Source organism: Hylobates moloch, unplaced genomic scaffold (genome assembly GCF_009828535.3).
Source record: "Hylobates moloch isolate HMO894 unplaced genomic scaffold, HMol_V3 SCAFFOLD_2, whole genome shotgun sequence".
In the NCBI taxonomy this organism is placed as follows: Eukaryota; Metazoa; Chordata; class Mammalia; order Primates; family Hylobatidae; genus Hylobates; species Hylobates moloch.
In genome coordinates this window covers 32,737,995-32,760,608 of record NW_026652277.1, presented here as the reverse complement: position 1 = coordinate 32,760,608, position 22,614 = coordinate 32,737,995, and the positions used below count along the sequence as shown (strand labels likewise).

The 22,614-nt window shown below is 38.0% G+C and overlaps 2 protein-coding genes across 3 annotated transcripts in view; both read right to left on the bottom strand.

The window, feature by feature from the left end:
* The window catches only part of DNAJB14 (DnaJ heat shock protein family (Hsp40) member B14), a 48,613-nt gene extending 29,264 nt beyond the window's left edge, over nt 1–19,349 (bottom strand). Inside the window, exons 1-2 of one of the 2 annotated variants that reach the window (XM_032179041.2) lie at nt 19,104–19,349; nt 3,103–3,274 (exon numbers count right to left, since the gene is read on the bottom strand). In XM_032179041.2, the coding sequence (XP_032034932.1) occupies nt 3,103–3,274; nt 19,104–19,236 (305 nt within the window). In that variant the 5' untranslated portion in view covers nt 19,237–19,349. The remainder of the gene's footprint in view (nt 1–3,102; nt 3,275–19,103) is intronic. The other variant, XM_032179141.2, reaches the window with a different exon arrangement.
* Nucleotides 19,350–20,731: 1,382 nt separating this feature from the next.
* LOC116484093 (histone H2A.Z) overlaps nt 20,732–22,614 on the bottom strand; it is a 7,194-nt gene continuing 5,311 nt past the window's right edge. Inside the window, exons 2-5 of the mRNA XM_032178920.2 lie at nt 22,335–22,412; nt 21,945–22,058; nt 21,481–21,610; nt 20,732–21,188 (exon numbers count right to left, since the gene is read on the bottom strand). Coding sequence (XP_032034811.1) covers nt 21,127–21,188; nt 21,481–21,610; nt 21,945–22,058; nt 22,335–22,412 — 384 coding nt within the window. The 3' untranslated portion in view covers nt 20,732–21,126. The remainder of the gene's footprint in view (nt 21,189–21,480; nt 21,611–21,944; nt 22,059–22,334; nt 22,413–22,614) is intronic.

Sequence of the window (22,614 nt, the reverse complement as noted above, 5' to 3'; positions counted from 1 at the left end):
TAAGGAAACATTTATTTATTCCTGAGAAAAAGAATTACTTATTTTATAAGTTTAGCAAAATGATTTCTTCTGAAAGAACTGAAGCTTAAATCAAATCTTAAATTCAAATCCCCATAATTAAATTGACTTAACAGTTATACAGTGTTTCTAATTGATAAATACAATGATACTCCAGTTAATAATTTCACACTGATCTTGTAAAGTTTTTAAATGATATATTAAAGTTTTTCAATGGTATACTAAAAATTTCAAATAAGATCCATGACAACTTTGTCTCAATTATTTTTCAATATACTTCAACTCAAAAAAAGCAAACTGCCAAGTTTAACAGAATATTAGTTTACAAAGTTACACACTTTCTCTTCAGTCTTACTGTAAGCTAGCTCTTACTTATGCAATGGATGCAGTATTATTGCAAGACTTCTCCCCATTGAGCCAAATTGTCACTGAGCAACTTGTTTGCATAATCGTGCTAACCAACAAGATAACATGGCTTTCTTCAGAAAAATCCCCTGTGTATAGGTAAAAGAAAAAACAAAAACATACATCACGTAAGCGTTTGCTGGTGATCTGTACCCTCACTAAAGCAACACTTATGAAGGCTAATATAAAAGTTATATTCAGCTAAGAAACTCACATAAAATACAGACTGAAGTATTTCGAAAACTTGGGGATTCTCTTAGAGACTGTTCCAATCATATTTAGTCCCCAAAAGAAAAAAAAATACATTTAATTAAAAAGGTATAATGAGATTATTGACCAGAGGACCAATCTCTAATACAGGTATACTACTAAGCTATTTCTTCCACTCTTAAAGAATTCATGGTCTCAAATGTGGCTGGGCCTCAAAGCTAAATCAGCAATATTTCATTCCCTTTGCTTTTCTCCTCTGCAAATATTCCATACTTTTACCACTCTTAAGCTTTCAACCTCATCTCTTTTCTTCTAACTCTCAGAAGACAACCTCATCTCCAATTTGACAGAGAAAACAGAAAAATTCCTTCCACCTTTTATGTCTCCACCTGTCCAACTCTGGCCACATACAGAATGTATCTACACTCAGCATCATCTTTCATTCTTCCATTCTCAAGGTGTCTCCTTGCCTACAGGCAATTCCTCTGGGCTTTGGAGAACCACACACACAACCACCCACATACACACAAAACCAACCCCACCCCACATATATATATATATATAATCAATACCAGTACAAAGAGGCATCAATGCTCTTCCTTCCTTATTTTTACCACACCTTGGACTACTTTTCTTTTTCTTTCAAGGCTAGGGTAGAGGAAATGAAGAAACAGACTTTTTAAAATAACACCAGATTTAGGAGAGTCTTCTTTTTCAAAACTTTCAACCACAGTTTTTTGGTAAACTTTCAAATATATAGGTGATTCTATATTCTTAAAAATATATATATAATACATTTAATTTTCTTTGAATCCTTCATTGAGAATATGTTCTCCCAACATAAATTAAATCCTATAAGCAAATACAATTTGTTTTCGAATGTGGTTTCCAGGAATGTGTTTCAAGTATACTGCTTACTAATAAAAGCTTTTTACGAAATAAATTCAAAAGTAAGTCTCTCACTTATTCACTTCTTTCACTTATTCAGCTACCTCTGACACAGTACTATAAGTATAAAAGTGGCTAGCAGCATTATTTATATTCTTAAAGTGCTTCACTACCATTCATACTAATCAAATACTCTACCATGGCTTTACCATGATTAAGGAATCCTTTGTTGTTCATTTGTTTGTTTGTTTGAGAGGGTGTCTTGCTCTGTCACCCAGGCTGGAGTGCGGTGGTGCGATCTTGGCTCACTGCAACCTCTGCCTCTTGGGTTCAAGTGATTCTTTAGCCTTAGCCTCCCGAGTAGCTGGGATTACACATGCCTATCACCACGCCTGGCTACTTTTTCTATTTTTAGTAGAAATGAGGTTTTGCCATGTTGGCCAGGCTGGTCTTGAACTCCTGACCTCAGGTGATCTGCCCGCCTTGGCCTCCCAAAGTGCTAGGATTACAGGCGTGAGCCACCACACTCAGTTAGAGAATCCTTTTTTCTCATTGTAATCACTCTCAAATAAAATGTTACAATCAAGCTTTAGCATTTACATATATAAGGACAAATGCAAAATATAAACATATGGGTATTTGATTTTAAAATTAAGATATGATAACAAATCACTTTCCTTAATAAATAAAACCTGTATCTCAAAATACACTTCAATCACAAATTATGGTAAATAAAAAGTTGAGAATGGGGTAAAAAGGTGAAAAAAGAAATAAAATTAAAAGAGAAACAGACAAGAAAGGACAAATGAAAAAGACAACCTAACTAATTTCAACTACTCTTCACTTGAGTTAGTTCACTATATTATGATTCACTCTCCATGAGAATTCAGAATTAATCTCTGTTCAAAATCCTTAATCTTTAGTTTCCCTAGCAAAGTAATATCAGCACAACATCAATATAGCTTCCTTAAGCTTTAGCAGGAAACAAAACAGACTTTAGTGTTTCAAACTCAAAGTTTCATTTCCAGAAAACCTTTTACTTATAAAATTAAAAAAGCCAGATACCCAAAACCCAGTTTACAGCTTTTCAACTCTAACATTTCTGCGAAAGGACATTATAGTGTCTGCATATCTATAAAGATAGCCCTTAAAAAAGAATATAAATAGAAAAAAATCCTTCACTAATATAAGTAGGAAATTGAAAATGTTGCTATTACATTCAATATTCCTCTCATTAAATTCTCCCATTTTCATCTATGTAAAATAAAACAATTCTTCATCCTCTTTTAATATTGCTACATAAACAACATATTGTGTGAAAAAGGTGCAATAATTTTTCTTAAAGAAATTATTTGGAAAAAGCTTTGTAACTTGAGGTTACTTTAAAAAATAGAATATTCGGTAGAGTTGGTACTTTACAGACCAGTTTTATAATGAATATGAAGCATAAGACACACCCAGAGTTCAATTCCTTGATGTCTATTCTTCTAATGTTATATTTCACTTTTTTCAGGTGTTAATAACATCAAAAATTACATTAATAACAATTATGATTGAGATGTAAACCATATTTATTCCTACCTGAGAACTCCATCTACTTGGTCTTTGGTATAGCCTTTTCCACCTTCACCACTACCAGATGTGCTGTCCTTTGTGCAATTAGGCTTGCTTTGATCACCACTACCTGATGGTTTTCGGCAATGAGGGCTATTTCCAGCCGTGCTTCCATTTTTCATAATTATTTCCAATAGTGCTGTAGAAAGATAAGTATACTGTGCCTGTTTACATCAAGGTACATACACAAGATCCTGAGAAGAAAGTTTTAAAGTAGACAAATTATGAAGTGTGTTCTCCAAAAAGATTCACCATAGGATCTTTTTAATTAGCACGCATTCCCCTATGTACTTAACTGTTTACAGAACACTAATAACCATCTAGAAGTAGAATGTTAAGTTAAAGCTAGTAACTTGAGATTATAATCATTCAATTATTTATGACATAATTTTACTTGTCATATCACGTGACACTGCAGATTACCAAAGAAAAAGAGGTAAGTCTTTAAAGTAGCCAGTGAGATCATCCACAAAGTAACAGAAATTTAGACTTCCTGTTTAATTCTCAACAGCAACAATGGAAGCCAAGACACTGGAATATTATCATCCAAATGCTCAGAAAAAATAAACTGCTAACTTGAGTTATGCACTAATTTCCCAGAAAGTGCACAAGATAAAAACATTTTCCAACAAATAGAAAATTTATCACTAAAAGATTTTCACTAGAGGATACTGTAATATATACATTTCAGGCAAAAGGAAAACATTTACAGATAGGCTGAGATGCAAAAAGGAATGGTAAGCAAATAGTGTGGCAAATGAGAGTAAATGTGAACAATGAGTGTAAAAAATAAGTCTTATCAAGGATTTGCTTTTTAATAATCTAGGGAGGAGAAGCATAAAAGTAGGGGTAGAAAGAATGTGAATGAAATAAGGTTGGCCATATATATTCATAATGGTTCAAGACAGGTGAGTGATAGAGAGTGATTATACTATTTTTTTTCTCCTTTTGTGTGTGCTTGAAACTTTCCATAATAAAAGTTAAAACTAAACATAAAAAATTTTAACAAAACTAATGGAAAAAAGGGAAATCCATCATCATTGTGGATTTTAACACATTTCAATCAGTAACTGACATAAGGCAAATTTTAAGAAATCATTGAGGATACAGATGACTTAGACATCAAATTTATAAGCTTTATCTAAGAGATATAACATTATACCCAACTAGTGAATATCCCTTTCTCACAGGCCCACATTACCGCTAGACCATAGAGTGGTCCTTTTCAAATCTCAGAGAATTATTGCCATATATATATATACCACAATCTATTAGCACAATACAGTTATATGAGAAATCAATTACAAAAAAATGTAACTAAAAAAATCACAAATGGGCTGGAAAAGAAAAAACAAAACAAAACAAATCTAGACAGCTTGTGTATCAAAGAAATAATTACAATAGAAATTACAAAATACTTAGAACTGAATAGAAATTAAAATACTACATATCAGAACTTGTGGGTCAACAACTAGCTATCCATATGCAAAAGAATAAATTTGGACTCCATCACACTGGACACAAAAATTAACTCGGAATGGATCATGAACCTAAGTGTAAGAGTTAAAGCTTCAAAACTCTTAGAAGAAAATACAGAAGTAAATCTTCATGATGTTGATTTAGGCAAAATATTCTTAACTACAGAAACAAAAGTAAACATGGTAAAAGGAAAACAGAAAATGGGCTTTATCAAAATTTAAAACTTTTGTACTTCAAAGGCTATCATCAACAGAATGGAAAAAAATGTTTACAAATAACATACCTGATTTTCAAAAAAAATGTATCCAGAATATATAAAGAATTCTTACAGTTCAATAATAAAAAGATCAAAAACACAAGTTAAAAAAACAGGTGAAGGATCTGAATAGACAATTTCTCCAAAATAAACAAACACATGGTCAGTAAGCACAAAAAAAGTTGCTCAACATCATTAGCTATTAGGGAAATAAAAATCAAAACCACAAAGAGATGTATCACTTCACACCCACATCCAAAAGACGAACAATAGCAAATGTTGAGAAGGACGGGGAGAAACTGTTACCCTAATAAGTTTCTAGTGAGAATGTAAAATGATGCCGCTGCTTTGAAAAATCATCTAGTAGTTCTTTAAAAAAGTAAACATAGTTACCATTTGACTCAACAATCCCATTCCTAAGTACATATCCAAGAGAAATGAAAACATGCTATACAAAAACTGATACACAAATGTTCATTGCAACATTATACACAATGGCAAAAAGATACAAACAACCAAATGTCTATCAACTGATGGATAATGATATATCCAGACAATGAAATATTTTCAAAAATAAAAAGAAACAGAGTACTGATATGTGCTACAACATGAATGGACCTTGAAAACATTATGCTAAGTGAAAGACTCCAGTCATAAAAGATGGTATACTATATGGTTCCATTCATATGAAATGTACAGAATAGGCAAATCTACAGGGTCAGAAAGTAAATGAATCATTGCCAAAGCTGGGGAGAGTAGAACTGGGAATAAATGAGGAGTGACTGCTAAAGAGTAATGAGGTGTCTTTTTGCAGTAAGGAAATGTTCTAAAATTGATTTCCATAATTGTTGTGCAACTCTGTTAAAATACTAAAAAAACACTGAATGGTATAAATGAAATGAGTGAATTGTATGGTATGTGAATTATGTCTCAATAAAGCTATTTATATATATAATTATATGTAAATATTTATAAAACAAATATATGTATACATATATTTATATATAATGTTATATACACACACACACACACACACACACACACACACTCAACTAGGTACCAATCTATCAGTTATTAATGAGAAATATAACATAAATATTCTTTTATTATTATTTTTTTTTTTGAGACTGAGCCAGGCTGGAGTGCAGTGGTGTAATCTCAGTTCACTGCAACCTCCGTCTCCTGGGTTCAAGCGATTCTCCTGTCTCAGCCTCCTGAGTAACTGGGACTACAGGTACCTGCCCCCACACCCAGCTAATTTTTTAATTTTTTTTTAGTAGAGATGGGGTTTCACCATATTGGCCAGGCTGGTCTCAAACTCCTGACTTCAAGTGATCCGCCCCGCCTTGGCCTCCCAAAGTGCTGGATTTACAGGTGTGAGCCACACACCTGGCCAATTTTTAAACTATAGTCTGTATTTAGTCTGCAATCACAATGAATGGAAACCAGCATGGTCTAAGGGAGGTAGTGGTTCACAACATTTAGACATAAAAACTTTTGTGGGAATTCTGGAAAAAAGGCTATGACATCAGCTTAAATTTTAAATCTCTCCGAATTCCCTCATAAAATCAGAGAAAACCTCATGCACAAAATCCCAAAATATAAGGTGGGGAAAAACCACCAACTGCCACAAGATCTGTGTGCGCAGTGGAGTATAATAAAGGGGCATTTGCCAGCCCACAGAACATAAAAAATAAATAAAAATAAAAATAACCAACAGGGACCCTCTATATAGCACAACAGGCAAAACTGGGAAAGGTGTGTGTAAAAAGGAATGAGTTTTGCCTACTACAATAGTACACAAGTGCAAGGGTCCACAATAAAGCTTGAAGGGCATGGAAGACTCTAGTCACTACATGCCCTCAAAAATAATCAATCAAAGCTCTCTTCCAGAACAAAACCACACCAAGAAGAAACTGCTGGGAACAGGACCCAAACTGAAGAGGACAGGGAAAACAGAAAAGAAACGAAAAGAGAAACTCCAGATAAAAGTAGGGAAGGATAAAGGAATGAGAAGATCTTATTTAGCAAGGTGACATTTTTAAACATTACACAAAAACAGAAGGATCTCTACGTATTTAGAAAGTCTACCAGCACATAAAAATGAGTAAAACAAAATGACAGAAGTCAAATCTGATACAAAATTATAAGAAAAAAAGGATGAGTATGAATTAAACCTCTGAAGACAATGAATACACACCACAAACACTTGCTAACAAAACAGATGAACACTTTAATACTTCAAAATAAGCTGAAAAGACTAAAAAAAAATGTGTGATATAAAAGAACAATATATATCAAAATTACAACAACATCAGAAATTACTGGCCAGATGCAGTGGATCACACCTGTAATCCTAGCACTTCGGGAGGCTCAGGCGGGTAGAACACCTGAGGTCAGGACTTCAAGACTACCCTGGTCAACATGGTGAAATCCTGTCTCTACAAAAATACAAAAATTAGCCGGGCATGATGACCGGTGCCTGTAATCCCAGCTACTCGGGAGGCTGAGGTCAGAGAACTGCTTGAACTCGGAGGTGGAGGTTGCAGGGAGCTCAGATTGAGCCACTGCACTCCAGCCTGGGTGACAGAGCAAGACTCTGTCTCAAAAAAAAAAAAAAAAAAAAGAAAAAAAGAAAAAAGAAAAGAAAAGAAATTATCTGTCGAAAACTTATGTGATAAAACTCAATAAAAAATGACATTTTAAAAAATCAATTAAAAAAAGACTAAACTAGGAGAAACAAAGACTCATAAATACAACAGATAATGCTTTAAGAGAAAGAAAATATACCAGAAGGAAATTTAAAAAATTTTTTTAAAAAGTCAAAAAGACAAAAAAAATTTCAAGAGAAAACAGCAAATATTAACAGTAAAGATCCACCATACATACAATAGGAGTACTGAAGAAAAACAAAAAAATAGAACAAATAAACTTTTCTGACATAAAAACAAAAAATCTGAAACTATTAAATGAAAGGGCAAATCACAGACCTAATACTGACCAAGAATAACACCAAGACATATTCTAATAAAATTAACTAAATATCTAGGCAAAAAGAGCAAATGACTTATAAAGGAGAGGAAATTAGACTGTCATCAGGCTTTGTTCATCAGTAGTACTTGCATAAAACAATGGAGTAACACAGATACAAATGGAAAGAAAATGTACGGCAAAGACTTTGTATCCACCAAATTAACTTCAAGCAGTAAGGCCACAGATGAACTGTTTTCAACATTCTAGAATTAATGGAGCTTAGTTCCCACAAGCCCTTCTGGGAATCCACTATAAAACAGGCTTTAGGAATCCAAAATAATTACATACATGCTGACATAAGGACTGGTAGTAGTAAGCATTAAATGTATAGTTATTTATACAACTAAGACTAAATGACGGTTGAGAGAGCGTACAGCATGTGATGACAGTATCTTCTAACACTGTAGATACGGTTTGAATATTTTCTAAATGGTGGGCTTCCCCTGTCTTTCCCTCTTCTAATAGAAAAATTATTAGACTTCTTCCTTTCCTTTCTCTTCCTTTTGGCATCTGGGGCTGGCAATGCCTGAACCCTGAACCAAGGAAGCTTATTGGGACTCAAGAGACAGTCATGGCCAGGTGCGGTGGCTCACGCCTGTAATCCCAGAACTTTAGGAGGCTGAGGCGGAAGGATCACTTGAGGTCAAGAGTTTGAGACCAGCCTGGCCAACATGGTGAAACCTCGTCTCTACTAAAAATACAAAAAGTAGCCAAGGGTGGTGGCACGCGCCTGTAGTCCCAGCTACTCGGGAGGCTGAGACAGGAGAATCGCTTGAACCCAAGAGGCAGAGGTTGCAGTAAGCCATGATTTTGCCACTGCACTCCAACCTCGGTGACACAGACTGTATCAAAAAATAAAATAAATTTAAAAATAGACAGTCACAACCAAAAACATGGCTGAGCTCAAGAGGGCCTGGACCAATGGCCTTTTATGTACTAAAATACATACAAAGTTTCACATAAAAGCTCGATTTTATGTAATGAAGCAATTCATTACATAAAAGGGAAAATGAGCAAATAAGTGGGAGCCACATTTCTCATTCTGTTCTTATTCTCTAACAGAGAACAGAATCACAAATATGGAAATGGAGATGGCTGGAATGAACCCTGTGGCATTTTACTAAAAATGGAAGTGTGTGAATATACTATATGTGTGTGCATGTGTCACAGATACTAAAATTAATATTGACCAAATTACTATAAATATGTGTAGACCACAAATACATGTAACACACATATGTACAGAAATATACATACATGCATTCACGCATACATTTATTTCCTGGCTCTGTCCACTGATAGGACTAGAAACAATGACACTTCGGTAAGCTATGAGTTCATGTAGTATCTATATCTAGTTTCTAAATACCATTGTCCAGTAAAAGGAGTCAGGACTTCTTGGAGAACTAGCTGATTCCTAGGGCAGAGAAAGTAAAATGTGAGCCTGAATTTTTTTTGTGTTAGGAAAATTAAAAATTCAAAGAACAATGAGAACATGTCCAAAAGACACAGGAGCCAGCCTGAAGGGGCTCCCACTAACTAAATCTGAACACAAAAATAAATGATGATAATGACAGATTAAATCGGAAACCATGAATCTGTAACAGACAATTGAGGCTGAATACTAACTAATAAACGTAGAAGGAATTATGGAATTAGAAAACCACATTTGGCAAACATCAGAAATTTTTTCAGGAAAGAATAACCAATGGATGCTACAAAGAAATAGTGAAAGTTTGTTGAGTAACAGGACACATACACAGTTTCAAAGTATTTCCCTACAAAACATGTATTCATTACAAAGAAAAAAAGAATAACATCGCCAGGCGCGGTGGCTCACACCTGTAATCCCAGAACTTTGGGAGGCAAAGGCGGGCGGATCAGGAGGTCAAGAGATAGAGACCATCTTGGCTAACACAGTGAAACCCTGTCTCTACTAAAAAATACAAAAAATTAGCCAGGTGTGGTGGTGGGCGCATGTAGTCCCAGCTACTCGAGAGGCTGAGGCAGGAGAATGGCGTGAACCCGGGAGGTGGAGCTCGCAGTGAGCCGAGATCGTCCCATACACTCCAGCCTGGGCGACAGAGGGAGACTCCATCTCAAAGAATAACATCATAGTGGGGAAAAACATCAATCACTAACTTAACTAAGTGATCAAAGTAACCTCACCAGTAAGGACCAAATCAACATCATATGTCTCCTGATATGTTACACTAAGAACACACATCAGCTGGGCACGGTAGCTCACACCTGTAATCCCAGCATTTTGGGAGGCCGAGGTGGGCTGATCACTTGAGCCCAGGAGTTCCAGACCTGCCTGGGCAACATGGCAAAACCTTGCCTCTACAAAAAATACAAAAATTAGCCAGGCGTGGTGGCATATGCCTGTAGTACCAGCTACTTGGGAGGCTAAGGTAGAAGAATCACTTGAGCCCAGGAGGCATAGGTTGCAGTGAACCATGATCATGCCACTACACTCCAGTCTGGGTGACAAAGTGAGACTCAAAAAAAGGAACACACGTTACTTCCATAGCATTACACCAAAAACAGATATGATGAAATATCAGTCAAACCCAAATTAAGGGCTGGGCATGGTAGGATGCCTGTAATCCCAGCACTTTGGGAGGCCAAGGTGGGAGGATCACTTGAGCCCAGGAGTTCGAAACCACCCTGGAGAATACAGTGAAGCCCTGTCTCTATTTATTTAAAAAAGAAAAAAAAAAAAAAAGTTGAGGGAAATTCTATAAACTCACTGGCCTAGGCCAGGCACAGTGGCTCACGCCTATAATCGCAACACTTTGGGAGGCTGAGGCAGGCGGATCACTTGAGGTCAGGAGTTCGAGACCAGCCTGGCTAACATGGCAAAACCATGTTAAAAATACAAAAAAAAAAAAAAAAAAATAGCTGGGTGTTGTGGTTCATGCCTGTAATCCCAGCTACTTGGGAGGCTGGAGAATCGCTTGAACCCAGGAGGTGGAGGTTGCAGTGAGCAGAAATTTAAAAAAAAAAAAAAAAAATTGGCGTATACTCATCAAAAATACCAAGGTCAAGAAAAAAAAAGATGGTATCTGGAGAATAAAACATCATGGCCACAAAAATGCGACATGTGCTTTTTTTTTTTTTTTTTTTGGCCATAAGGGGCATAATTGAGAAAACTGGCAGAATGTGAGTAAGGTGTAAGCACTGATTTCATAAACTTGATGGTTACACTGTGGTTATCTAAGAGAGTGTCCTTGTCTTAGAAAATGTATGCTGAATTATTTAGGGGTAATGGGAGATCATGTCTACAGCTACTGTTAATTGGTTCCAGAAAAATAGACTGTGGTGTGTGTGTGTGTAGAAAGAGGAAGAGAAAGAGAGAAGGGTAGCAGAGAGGGAGAGAGGAAGGTCATGATAAAGCAAACGTAAAAATTTTAACAAATACAAAGCAAATGAAATATATTTGCAAATTAGTATTCTTTGTATTAAGTTTGTATTATTTTATATTTGTGCAAGTTTGTATTATTCTTCCAACTTTTCTGTAAGTTTGAAATTATTTCAAAATTTTCCAAAACTAAATGTACTAATATAAAGGGGCTCCCACTGACCAAAAACCTAAAAAATGGTAACTTGCTAGTTTTTGGAGAATGAAAAGGAACAGCCTCCTTTTCTTGAAAACTGATAAAAGCAATCAAGCATTTATCATGATTTTCCTATATAAATGATACCACTGCATAACCACAAGACAGGTGGAGGAGGAAGTATCTCTTTATATAAATATTTCGGCCAATAAATAAAAAAAAACTTTTTAAAAATTGTAGAGCCAGATATGAAAGTGATTATATATGTTTAATATTTAAAAGTGCCCACCAGCTGGGTGCAGTGGCTTACAGCTGTAATCCCAGCACTTTGGGAGGTTGAGGCGGGTAGATCACCTAAGGTCAGGAGTTCGAGACCAGCCTGGCCAATATGAGGAAACCCCGTCTCTACTAAAAATACAAAAATTACCTGGACATGGTGGTGCACGCCTGTAGTCCCAGCTACTTGGGAGGCTGAGGCAGGAGAATTGCTTGAACCCGGGAGATGGAGGTTGCAGTGAGCCAGGATTGTACCATTGCATTCCAGCCTGGGCAACAGAGCGAGACTCCATCTCAAAAAATTTTTAAAAATGAAATAAAACAAAACAAATAAAGGTGGCCACAATGACCCAATGCATGCTAATTAGAAGTTATCTGTGTGTTCCTCCTTTCATTTTTAGCACAAACATGTTCTCCCATGGTTCCTCTGGACATTTTCCATGTTAACACCTAGATTTTGGATATTGCTAAAGCAGAATCATATAGTTGTTACAGATTTTTGGCATTTTTGATAACGAAAATTTTTCTGGAATTTCATGCATAGGGCTTCTGCCTAACAGTAGCTGTGTGCATACATGAGCTCATACTACACAGTCTTTGGCTCCATCAAGTGAAAATGTGGACAAGTTGTATTAGTTCTGGGCCTCAAAATCTAGCTTAATCATCTTAAAAATGGAATCAGCAAAGTTGTCAGTACTAATAATCACTGGAACTGATGCCTAAGAAGATGACTCAGTTCAACTACCATGAGAATTTAGAACACATTGGATCTTTCTGATTTATTAAATGTCTTAGTTATCACATGGGATCTCTTTTACAATAATGTGCAGTGTTACAAACATTAATTGGGACAGTACTTATAAACCAGAGAACATTCACTTTTATGAAATACTTTATCCAATCTTATGCATTTACCTTCCAGACATACTGCTCTACTAGGAGTTTTAACATAATCTGCATGTAATTTAGTATATTCATATTAAAGACCAATGAAAAAGTTAATATAGAACTTAAAATGTTTATGTTGATAACCCAAAAAGGAAGAACTGAGATCTATTTTTATTCTTAAGTTTCTGTTGCACTCCTATATAATGTCTACCATTAGCTGAATTGAATATCAGAACACATGATTTGAAAAACAAATAGATTTTTTATCTTTCTCACAAAATACAAATAGCTTTTATTTGTGTGCTTATACAAACATGTATGTTCAGCTTATTAAAAAACGTAACAGGCCAGGAGTGGTGGCTCACGCTTGTAATTCCAGCACTTTTGGAGGCTGAGGCAGCGGGATCACTTGAGGTCAGGAGTTTGAAACCAGCCTGGCCAACATGATGAAACCCTGTCTCTACTAAAAATACAAAAATTAGCTGGTGTTGTGACACACACCTGTAGTCCTAGCTACTCGGAGGCTGAGGCAGGATAATCGCTTGAATCCAGGAGGCGGAGGTTGCAGTGAGCTGAGACTGCCACTGCACTCCAGCCTGGGCGACAGAACAACACTCTGTCTCAAAAATAAATAAATAAAATAACAAAGTAAAAATCACTTATAAATCCCCTTCCAACCTTCCCCCCAATCCCCCCCAAAAAATCACTATACCCTTTTGGTTACTCTAGCTAGCTAGCTGTCTAGCTTTTTAGACATTATTAAATTAAAAAATATAATAATCTACCTGTTTTTAGCTTAATTTTCTTCAATTGTTGACATATTAGAGATATCACCTTACAGCAATAAACACAAGTCCATGTCATCATTTTTAATAGGTGCATAACTTATGAATGCAATGAATTTAATCAGTTTCCACTAATGGACATTTATACGCTTTCCAAATTTTTGCTATAAAGACAATCCCTATATGTATATATATATATATATATATATATATATATATTTTTTTTTTTTTTTTGAGCAGTTAGGCTGATTATAGAAAAGCTTCATTTGTGAATGTATTAATATAGAAAGCCTTACAGCTATAATATTTTCATTTAGTTATTTAACAAATTATCTTTATTGAAGAGAGTAAAATTAAATAAACAGCTATCATTCCAGAAAATCCAGGCCCACAGATGTCACAAATATATGTAAAATACTGTTAGGCATCATGGGAGTAAAAAAGATAATTAAGATTAAAATGGTTCCTGACCACTAAGGTATTTTAAATGTAGGAGAGAGACAGCTATATACACAGGCAATGTAAGGGATGAAGTCAGCAAGGCAGAAGAACTAAATGTTAACTAAGCATGGAATGAGTAGTTGAATACAAATTGAGATTACTCCTAATTTAAAGCAATTATCTTATGCTCAAATAATTACTTTAACAAATGACAGAAGAGACAAACACACTATCAACTCCAAGGTACTATGCAAGTTTTTTTTCCTATAGAAATAATACATGACATGCTTACAGCACTTAAGATAATAAAATATCCTCACAATAAGCCTGCGAAGATTACAAACGAGAAAGCTGAGGCTCAGGAAAGGAAGAGGCAATGACAGAAATGGAATTATTTTGTCATATACCAGACAGATACTTCATATTTCCCCTAGAAGGTAAGCTCCATGAGGACAAGGACTTTGTCTTACTATCCACTGAATCCCCAGTTCTTAGAATATTGTCTGGGACAGAAAAATGTATATTCAGTAAAAATTTGTTGAATAAATCAAACCCCATTTTACAGACGAGGAAATTGAGGTTCAGAAAGATTAAGCTATATACCCAAGGTCACATTGTTATTAAATTAAGATTCAAACCCTGAATCAGTATTCTTTCTTCAACTGTAATATCTGAAATAATTTGGCTACTAGTTGAAATTTGGAAATCATTTTTGTAACACTTCAGTTGGTGCTATAGAAATAATTGTTTTGAATGTATAATTTGTACTTGACACTAAGTTTTAATTAAGTCATAAACACAAAAGACTGAAATTATCTTAAAAAGAATATGTTGGATAATACTCCAGATGTATAATGACAATTTTAAAAGCTACTTTTTAAACCATTTTAAGTAAGACAAAAAGAGACAGAACTTTGAATTTTTTATTAGATATAAATTTTAAAATGTCGCAAAAAATTAGGAAGAAAAAGGACTTTAAATTGCTATTGTGCAGATAGATGCTGCAAATTATATACTATTCAATACATAATTTGGATTATCATACTTATCCATTCATTACAGTAGATGAAGAATGGCCTTTTTTGAAGCTGTAAGCCACCAATTGATTCAAATTACTACAGTGTTCCTGAAAACAATAAAAATGCTTTTCTCTAAAAAAAAAAAAAATCTACACTTCAAACTATCTCCCAATTATTATGAAATTGCAATGCAAAGCATTAAAACAGATTGTATCCCTCTCTGAAAATCCAGAACATATCAATAACTCAATAAATGTACAGTTTATTCAGAAACTAGTTACTGAGTTCTGCTGACATTTTTCTAGAATATTTATATTTTCTATGTGGTAGCTATTCATATATATCAATACTTTAAAATATTTGAAAGTTGTACAACTGAGTTCACTTAGAAGTCCACTGCAATAAGTAAACTGTAAAATAATATTCTCAACTAAAAACACGGAAGGAAACAATATCCTAGATCCATGTGGGGATTAAGTTTTTTGTCAAGAAAAACTCTTGCCAATTTCTGAAAGTGTCTTATGTATCAGACTTCTTACCTGGCAAAAATAATATTTTAATGGGACAAAAATCCTGGAATCTAGCAGGAATTTAGTCTCATGTTTTACCATGTAAGAATAATGGAAATCAAAATGTGATCTTTTCTTTTGCCTCTCTTAGTTTAAGCATATCCAGACGAACATTCAGTCAACTTTCTGAGTTATAAGAATTTGGTGGTGGACTAGTATAAGTGAAATTCAGGGCTAAAATTTTAAAATCTAATTGTAACCAATAGCTTCAACTTCCTTCTATATGAAATATTTTATCAGGATCTCACACAAATGTCCTTGATCTTTCTCTCTCCTGAATTCTTAAATTGTACCAATAAACATCTTCTAGAATGTTCTATATAAAATACACTTCTCTGAGTACTGGCACATAACTTTATTTCAGCTCACATAAATCCCGTGATGACATCTTCACTTTACATATAACTAAAGAAGGCTCAGACGAGTTAAGTAATTTGTCACTGGTGAAAAAGGAGTCAGAGACAACATCTGCATCTGAACTAAGGTTTTTGGACTACACAGTTATCCCCTATCACTTTATTTGGTAATCACATACTGCCTTACATTTGTACTACCAACTTTCACCCTTATATTTCTTAATTTTTCCAACATTCATGTCTTTAAGAGCAACAAACTGTGTTGTGCTTTGGTATCTTATAATCTCTTTTAGGAGATTTATTCAAATTGTTTGCATGACAGAAGCATGATAGTGTGTAAATTTGGATGGGTTTTAAGAATTCTCAGAGCTTCACACTTGTAAAATGGGGATGACACCAAAATTAATTGAGTGCTTACTGTTAAATGCTTTACCTGTATTAACCCATTTAATCCTCACAACAGCACTATGAGATCAGTACACTGTCTCCGTTTTACAGATGAAAAAGCTAAAGGCTAGAGAGGTTCCCTACCCTGCTCAAAAATAAGGTTACAAGCTAGTAGGTGGAGTCAGACTTCAAAAGCCAAGTTATTCTGTCTAGACTGCCTACTCACTTAATGTTAAAACTGTCCCTCTAGGACTAGATAATGACTAAATGAAATCATATTCAACAGTAGGGGAGGATTCAAAAATAATTAACTCCTGGCAATGATTTCTTGAATATGACAGCAAAAGCACAGAAAAAAAAAAACAAAGCAAAAATAGAAAAAAGGCACTACAACAAACTTAAAAACTTCTGTGCATCAAATAACACCATCAACAAGGTGATGAAAAGGCAACACATAAATAGGAGAAAACATCCGCAAATCACATATCTGATAAGGGGTTAATATCCAGAATAAACAAGGAACTCCTACAACTCAACAATAAAAAAACAAGTAATGTGGTTTAAAAATGGGCAAAGGACTTGAACAGACATTTTCTCCAAAAATGGGACATTATAAAAATAGTCAATAAGCATATAAAAAAGATGCTCAACATTACTAATCATCAGAGAAACGCAAATCAAAGCCACAATGAGATATCACCTCCCATCCAAGGATGGGTACTATCAAAACAAACAAAAACAGAAAATAGGTGTTGGCAAGGATGGTGAGAAACTGAAACCCTATGTACTGTTCGTGGGAAAGTAAAATGGTGCAGATGCTACAGAAACTGTATTGTGGTTCCTCAAAAATTAAAAATAGAATTACTGTATGATCCTACAATCCCACTTCTGGGTATCCAAAATAATTAAAAGCAGGATCTTTGCATATCCTTGTTCACAGCAGCATTATTCATAATAGCCAAGAGGTGAAAGGAACCCAAATGTCCACAGACAGATGAATGGATTAACAAAATGCGGTGTATATATACAATGGAATATTATTCAGTTTTTTCATTGTAGTTTTTTTTTTTTTTGAGACGGAGTCTCGCTGTGTCGCCCAGGCTGGAGCGCAGTGTTGCGATCTCGACTCACTGCAACCTCCGTCTCCCGAGTTCAAGCGATTCTCCCGCCTCAGCATCCCCTAGTGGCTGGGATTACAGGCATGCGCCACCACGCCTGGCTAATTTTTTTGTATTTTTAGTACAGATGGGGTTTCAGCATGCTGGCCAGGCTGGTCTCGAACTCCTGACCTCAAATGATCCGCTCGCCTCGGCCTCCCAAAGTGCTGGGATAACAGGCGTGAGCCACCGCCCCCAGCCTAATCAGTATTTTTTAAAAAAGGAATTCTTCACATGTTACAACATAAACGAAACTTGAGAACATTATGCTAAGTGAAGTAAGGCAGTCACAAAAAGATACTGCATGAATCTACCTATCTGAGGTAACTAAAGTAGTTAAATTAACAGAAACACAAAGTAGAATGGTAGCTGCCAGGGTCTTGGGAGATGGGGCGGTAGGGAGCTGTTTGATTAGTACACAGTTGTGTTGTAAGATGAAAAAGTTCTGAAGAGTCCTTGCACAACAATGTCAATATACTTCACTAATGGACTGCACACTTAAAAATAGTTAAGACCGTAAATTTGGCGGGTTTTTAAGCCACAATTTAAAAAATTATTAACTCTTTTCTTTCATTTTATTTTCCTGTCCTCATGGGTATAGTGTTAGAAGGCAATGTAATGGAAAGGATAGACAGAAAAGTAAAGAGCACAGGGCTTCAACGACGTAGAGAAAAAAATTTAAGAGACAACAAAACAAGTAGCCCCATATTTTCATTAATAATTTTCTACAATTAATTGAATCTATCGATAACTTTCTTAACCTGGAAATACTAATAGCAAGGCAACAGTGTAGCGGTTAAAGGCCTTTTCGAGTCTGAAAGTTCAGCTACTATTCTGACTTTGCCACTAATTGTGTGACCTTGGGTAAGATATTTTCACTCATTCGCTAATTCATTCATTAATTATCAAAAAGTCTGTTTCCACGTGGGTAAACCTAGTCAAATGAATCCTGCACCTCTACACAGAATTGTTCTGAGGAATAAATGAAATAATCTATGCAAAATGTTAGGCACAACTATTGGCACTTTGTGCTCAATAAATGTTGGCTATAATTACTCCGAAGCCTATCGAGTAGGAAAATAAATAAACTGAATTCAACTAAAGGAAACCCAGTACCATATTCCTCAGAGATTTGGTTCGTCGATAATTATGGTGTTATCAAATCAGATACTCTTCAGCAATCATTACTGACTCTTGACCATTCTTGCCGAATGTGTGCTCTTCTCTTTTAAAGGAACTCTCTCCCAGGGAAAAGCAATGTCATCTCAGGTATTCGATGTTTGCTTTGGGAACAGTTTTTTACAGATCTCAGAAACGATGGAACCTGAGATTAGCCACTAGAGTACACCGTTCCTCTCACTTCGATAGGGGCCTAGGCCTTATGTGGGACTGAGAATGGGGAGAGATGGGGCCACATAAACAACACAGATACAAATAAAGCCTCACTGTGGTAAGACGGGACCAGACAAGTCTCCTCCAGGGAGAATGAAACCTGGACATTTAGGACAGCCGAACGCGGAGCCAGCGGGCAGGCGGGTGCAGAAGAACATCGCGCAGCATTCCCCGAGCCCCGGCCGGGAGCCGGGGCTGGGGCCAGGGCGAGGGTGTGTCGGGATGCTCCCCACCGGGCCTGGGGCTGGAGCTGGCTCAGGCAGGCCGGGGGGCCTCGCAGGCTTCCAGGAGGAGCCGAGGTGGGGGGCAGGGGCGGGCTACGCGGTGGTCTGGGGATTGGGCAGGAAGAGAAGGGACGCTGAGGTCTCACCGCGGGCCGAGGGCAGTGGGTAGAGCTTCTCGGCCTTCTGCAGGAAGCGCTGGGCCTTCTCGCGGTTGCCGGCGTTCAGGGCCTCCCGGGCGATCTCGACACATTTCTCAGCCTCATCCTTGTTCCCCTCCATAGCTTGCTCCTTCTTCCGTTTCCTCCGGCAGCGCAGCTAAGAGGGGCGGAAGCCGCCGCCGCGGAGGAGGCGAGGCGGGACCGGCTGGGGGCGTGCGGCGGCAGCGGGGAGGAGCGCAGGGGACCGCGGCAGCGGCTGCGACGGCCCGGGCGGACGGGAGGGCCTCGCAGCTCCGCCTCCTCACGGCGGCCTCCCCGCCCCTCCGCGGGCCCCTAGGGCGCGATCCGCATCCGTCCCGGCCCAGGACCAAGCTCCTGGGCCCGGGCGTACGAGCTGACTCGGTGGTCCGCGCACGGCGCCAGCAGGCTCGAAGCGGACCTGCCCGGGAGGCGGACGATAGCGGCCGGGCTGCCCATCGCGGGGAGGGGTTCCGCCCGGGACCCTATTGCTGACATTGGAAGCGCCGTGCCCCGTGACCTCCAGGCGCGGCCCTCGCAGCTGGGGCCAGGAGGACGGGATGGGGAAAGGGGACACTCGTTTTCAGTAAAATTCCCAGGACTTGGAGGCCCCGCCTCTGCGCCCCTCAAGCGAGGGAGGATGCGGTCAGGTGAGGACCAAGGTGTCAGTCAGTCCAGTCTCAGCACTTCCGGTTTGAACCTAATCTTAGGGGTTGTATGACAGCCTTATTTCAGCTGCATTTTTTCTGACCCAGATGTCCGGCTATCCAAAGTACAAAGCAGTTTAATTTGTAGCTTGCAACGAGTGGTGCAGAGCGGCCTTAATCCTCTGTAGCCAAAGCAAGGAAGGAGAATCAGCCCCTCAGGGACTGCCCTAACAAAAGCAAACTTTTGATTTCACCTTTTCCTTCCCATTTGGATAACATTACCACTTGGAAGTACCATGTCATGTTAGTCTTCACGGTGGGGGTGGGGGAAATGTTTGCTATGTGCAATTTTTTTTTTTTTTTAAAAACATGACAAACTGTCAAAATGTCCTGCTCAACCCAACCACAAGATAACAATTTTTACATAATGCTGTGAGTCAAGCTGTTAATTCTGCTAACAACTACCATAACTCGGTACTTTCAAATATGAAACCCTGCTTCTCTTTGATAAAATGGAGATAATATATCCCCAATGATGTTACTGAGTACTTAACAGTTTCATACTTCAAAGCAGTGCCTCGCACGTAGCACTATTATCTTTAAAGTTTAAATTCAGAGTTCATTCTGTGGATATACAGGAGATTCCTACCTATTCTCTCCCTCCCCAAGTCCACCACACTAACAGCATACTAGTGCGGTGCTGTCACACAGGAAGCAAAGCCAATGTACAAACTGAAATGGTCAAACTTAGCCTAAGAAACTGACAATCCCACTCCGGCTCCTGCCAACTTTTTAAATTAAAACTTTAGTAGCTCATTATATAACATTAAAAAAATATACTTGGGCTATCTTACTTTGTTGATCTACAGATTTGACAGTTCAGTCACAAAGAAATGTGCTTAGTTATTGCTGCTAGATGAGATACTCAACACAAGTTCCTATTACAACCAAGCAAATTTAATACACAACTAGTTTGGGATATGACCTTTATTGAGCTTATCCACCAGAGTGGAAATAATGTCTGTACAAAACCAAATGTTTGTTACTATAACTTCTGCATCACAATTAAAATCCAAACAGTTTTTTAAAAACAGTCAACTCAATCAAAACCCACTACTTCAGAATCAATAGCTTCTTTGAAGCCACAGTAACACTTAAATATGGTTAAGACTCGAATGCAGAAATTTGGTTGGTTGGAAAGCTAATTAAACTTCCAACTTGCTCAAATAGAATTACAAAAAGGCAAAATTGTGTTTTTCACAGAGATACAGTCCACTGGAATCACCAACACTGGACAGCTGTTAGAGTATTTAGAGTCCTGAGATAACAAGGAATCCAGGCATCCTTTAGACAGTCTTCTGTTGTCCTTTCTTCCCAATCAGAGATTTGTGGATGTGTGGAATGACACCTAGGAGAGTGACAGGAATTAATTCTACTTAAGATTTTTTTTTTTTAAATCACAGTATTTGAAACCAATAAAGTGTATACTGTTCAACTTGAAAGGTATCTTTAAAAACGTGCAGCTCAAGTATGAAGTAAAAATTCACTGAGTTATACATATAAATCTAATTTCATGATACAACCATACTTCCATCATTGAAAATATACTTAAATTTCCTCTTCTAGAAAAACTAATAAAGAAAGCAGCAAAGAATTCCTTCCTCTGAAGAAACTTTTTAAAATGTTAGAAGTTAACATACCACCACCAGCAATTGTAGCCTTGATGAGAGAATCCAATTCTTCATCTCCACGAATAGCAAGTTGCAAGTGACGAGGGGTAATACGCTTTACCTTTAAGTCTTTTGATGCGTTTCCTGCCAGTTCAAGTACCTAGAAGGCAGAATCTGTATCAGTTGCCTTCCAACTTTCCTTTGGCCAAGATTCAGAGAACAGAATAAAACCCTCACAAACGTAGATCTACCAACTGGAATCGTTCCCCACTATCTGACTGGCAAGATATACAGGGGGCACGCAATTTTAATTCCAAGAGCAGAGAACTCAAGCTCAGTAGAATCCTTGTTGAACACCAGCTCCCTCTAGCGTTCTCTTAGGCCTCTCGCCGCGTTCAGGGCCTGGGAGTTTTCTTGCATCACTTTCCTCCTTCCCTCTTGCCGCCTCCCCGCCCCCCAAACCTTCTCCGGATTATAGGCGTTCACCCATTTACCTCTGCGGTGAGGTACTCCAGGATGGCTGCGCTGTACACAGCGGCAGTCGCGCCCACACGTCCATGACTGGTCGTCCTAGATTTCAGGTGTCGATGAATACGGCCCACTGGGAACTTAAATTGTAAGCATACACAAACATAAATGCACAAAAATGAGAACTCGAGATGGGGAAATTACATGCGCGCCAAAGCAAGGGGCACGGGCGCAGCAACGCGTCCCGACATCGAAACACGTGATTCCTCCCCCCCATATTTATCGTATGGGCAGCCCAAGTCGCGACACCGCATCACCCACGCATACAAAAAACGCCCATCGAGAGCGATGAATAACAAAAAAGGAAATGCAAAGAAAAACATCATGACTCCCAGACTGCACGAACAACTACTGACCTGCAAGCCGGCTCTCTGCGAGCGGGAAACCGCCTTTGTCTTGGCCTTTCCGGAGTCCTTTCCAGCCTTACCGCCAGCCTGCGGCGCGCACACGCCCGCGAGCGGAGGAGGAACGGAGAATATAGAATTACCAAGGCGGCGCGCCCATCCCCCACCGCGGCGCGTCCCGCCGCGAGCGCGTCCCCGCACCCCGCCGGGGTCTCAGGCCCGCGGCGCGCCGCAGGGGTGACCCCGCCCGTTCGCCCCCCGCCGCGCGCTCGCCACGGCCGCGCGCCTCCGC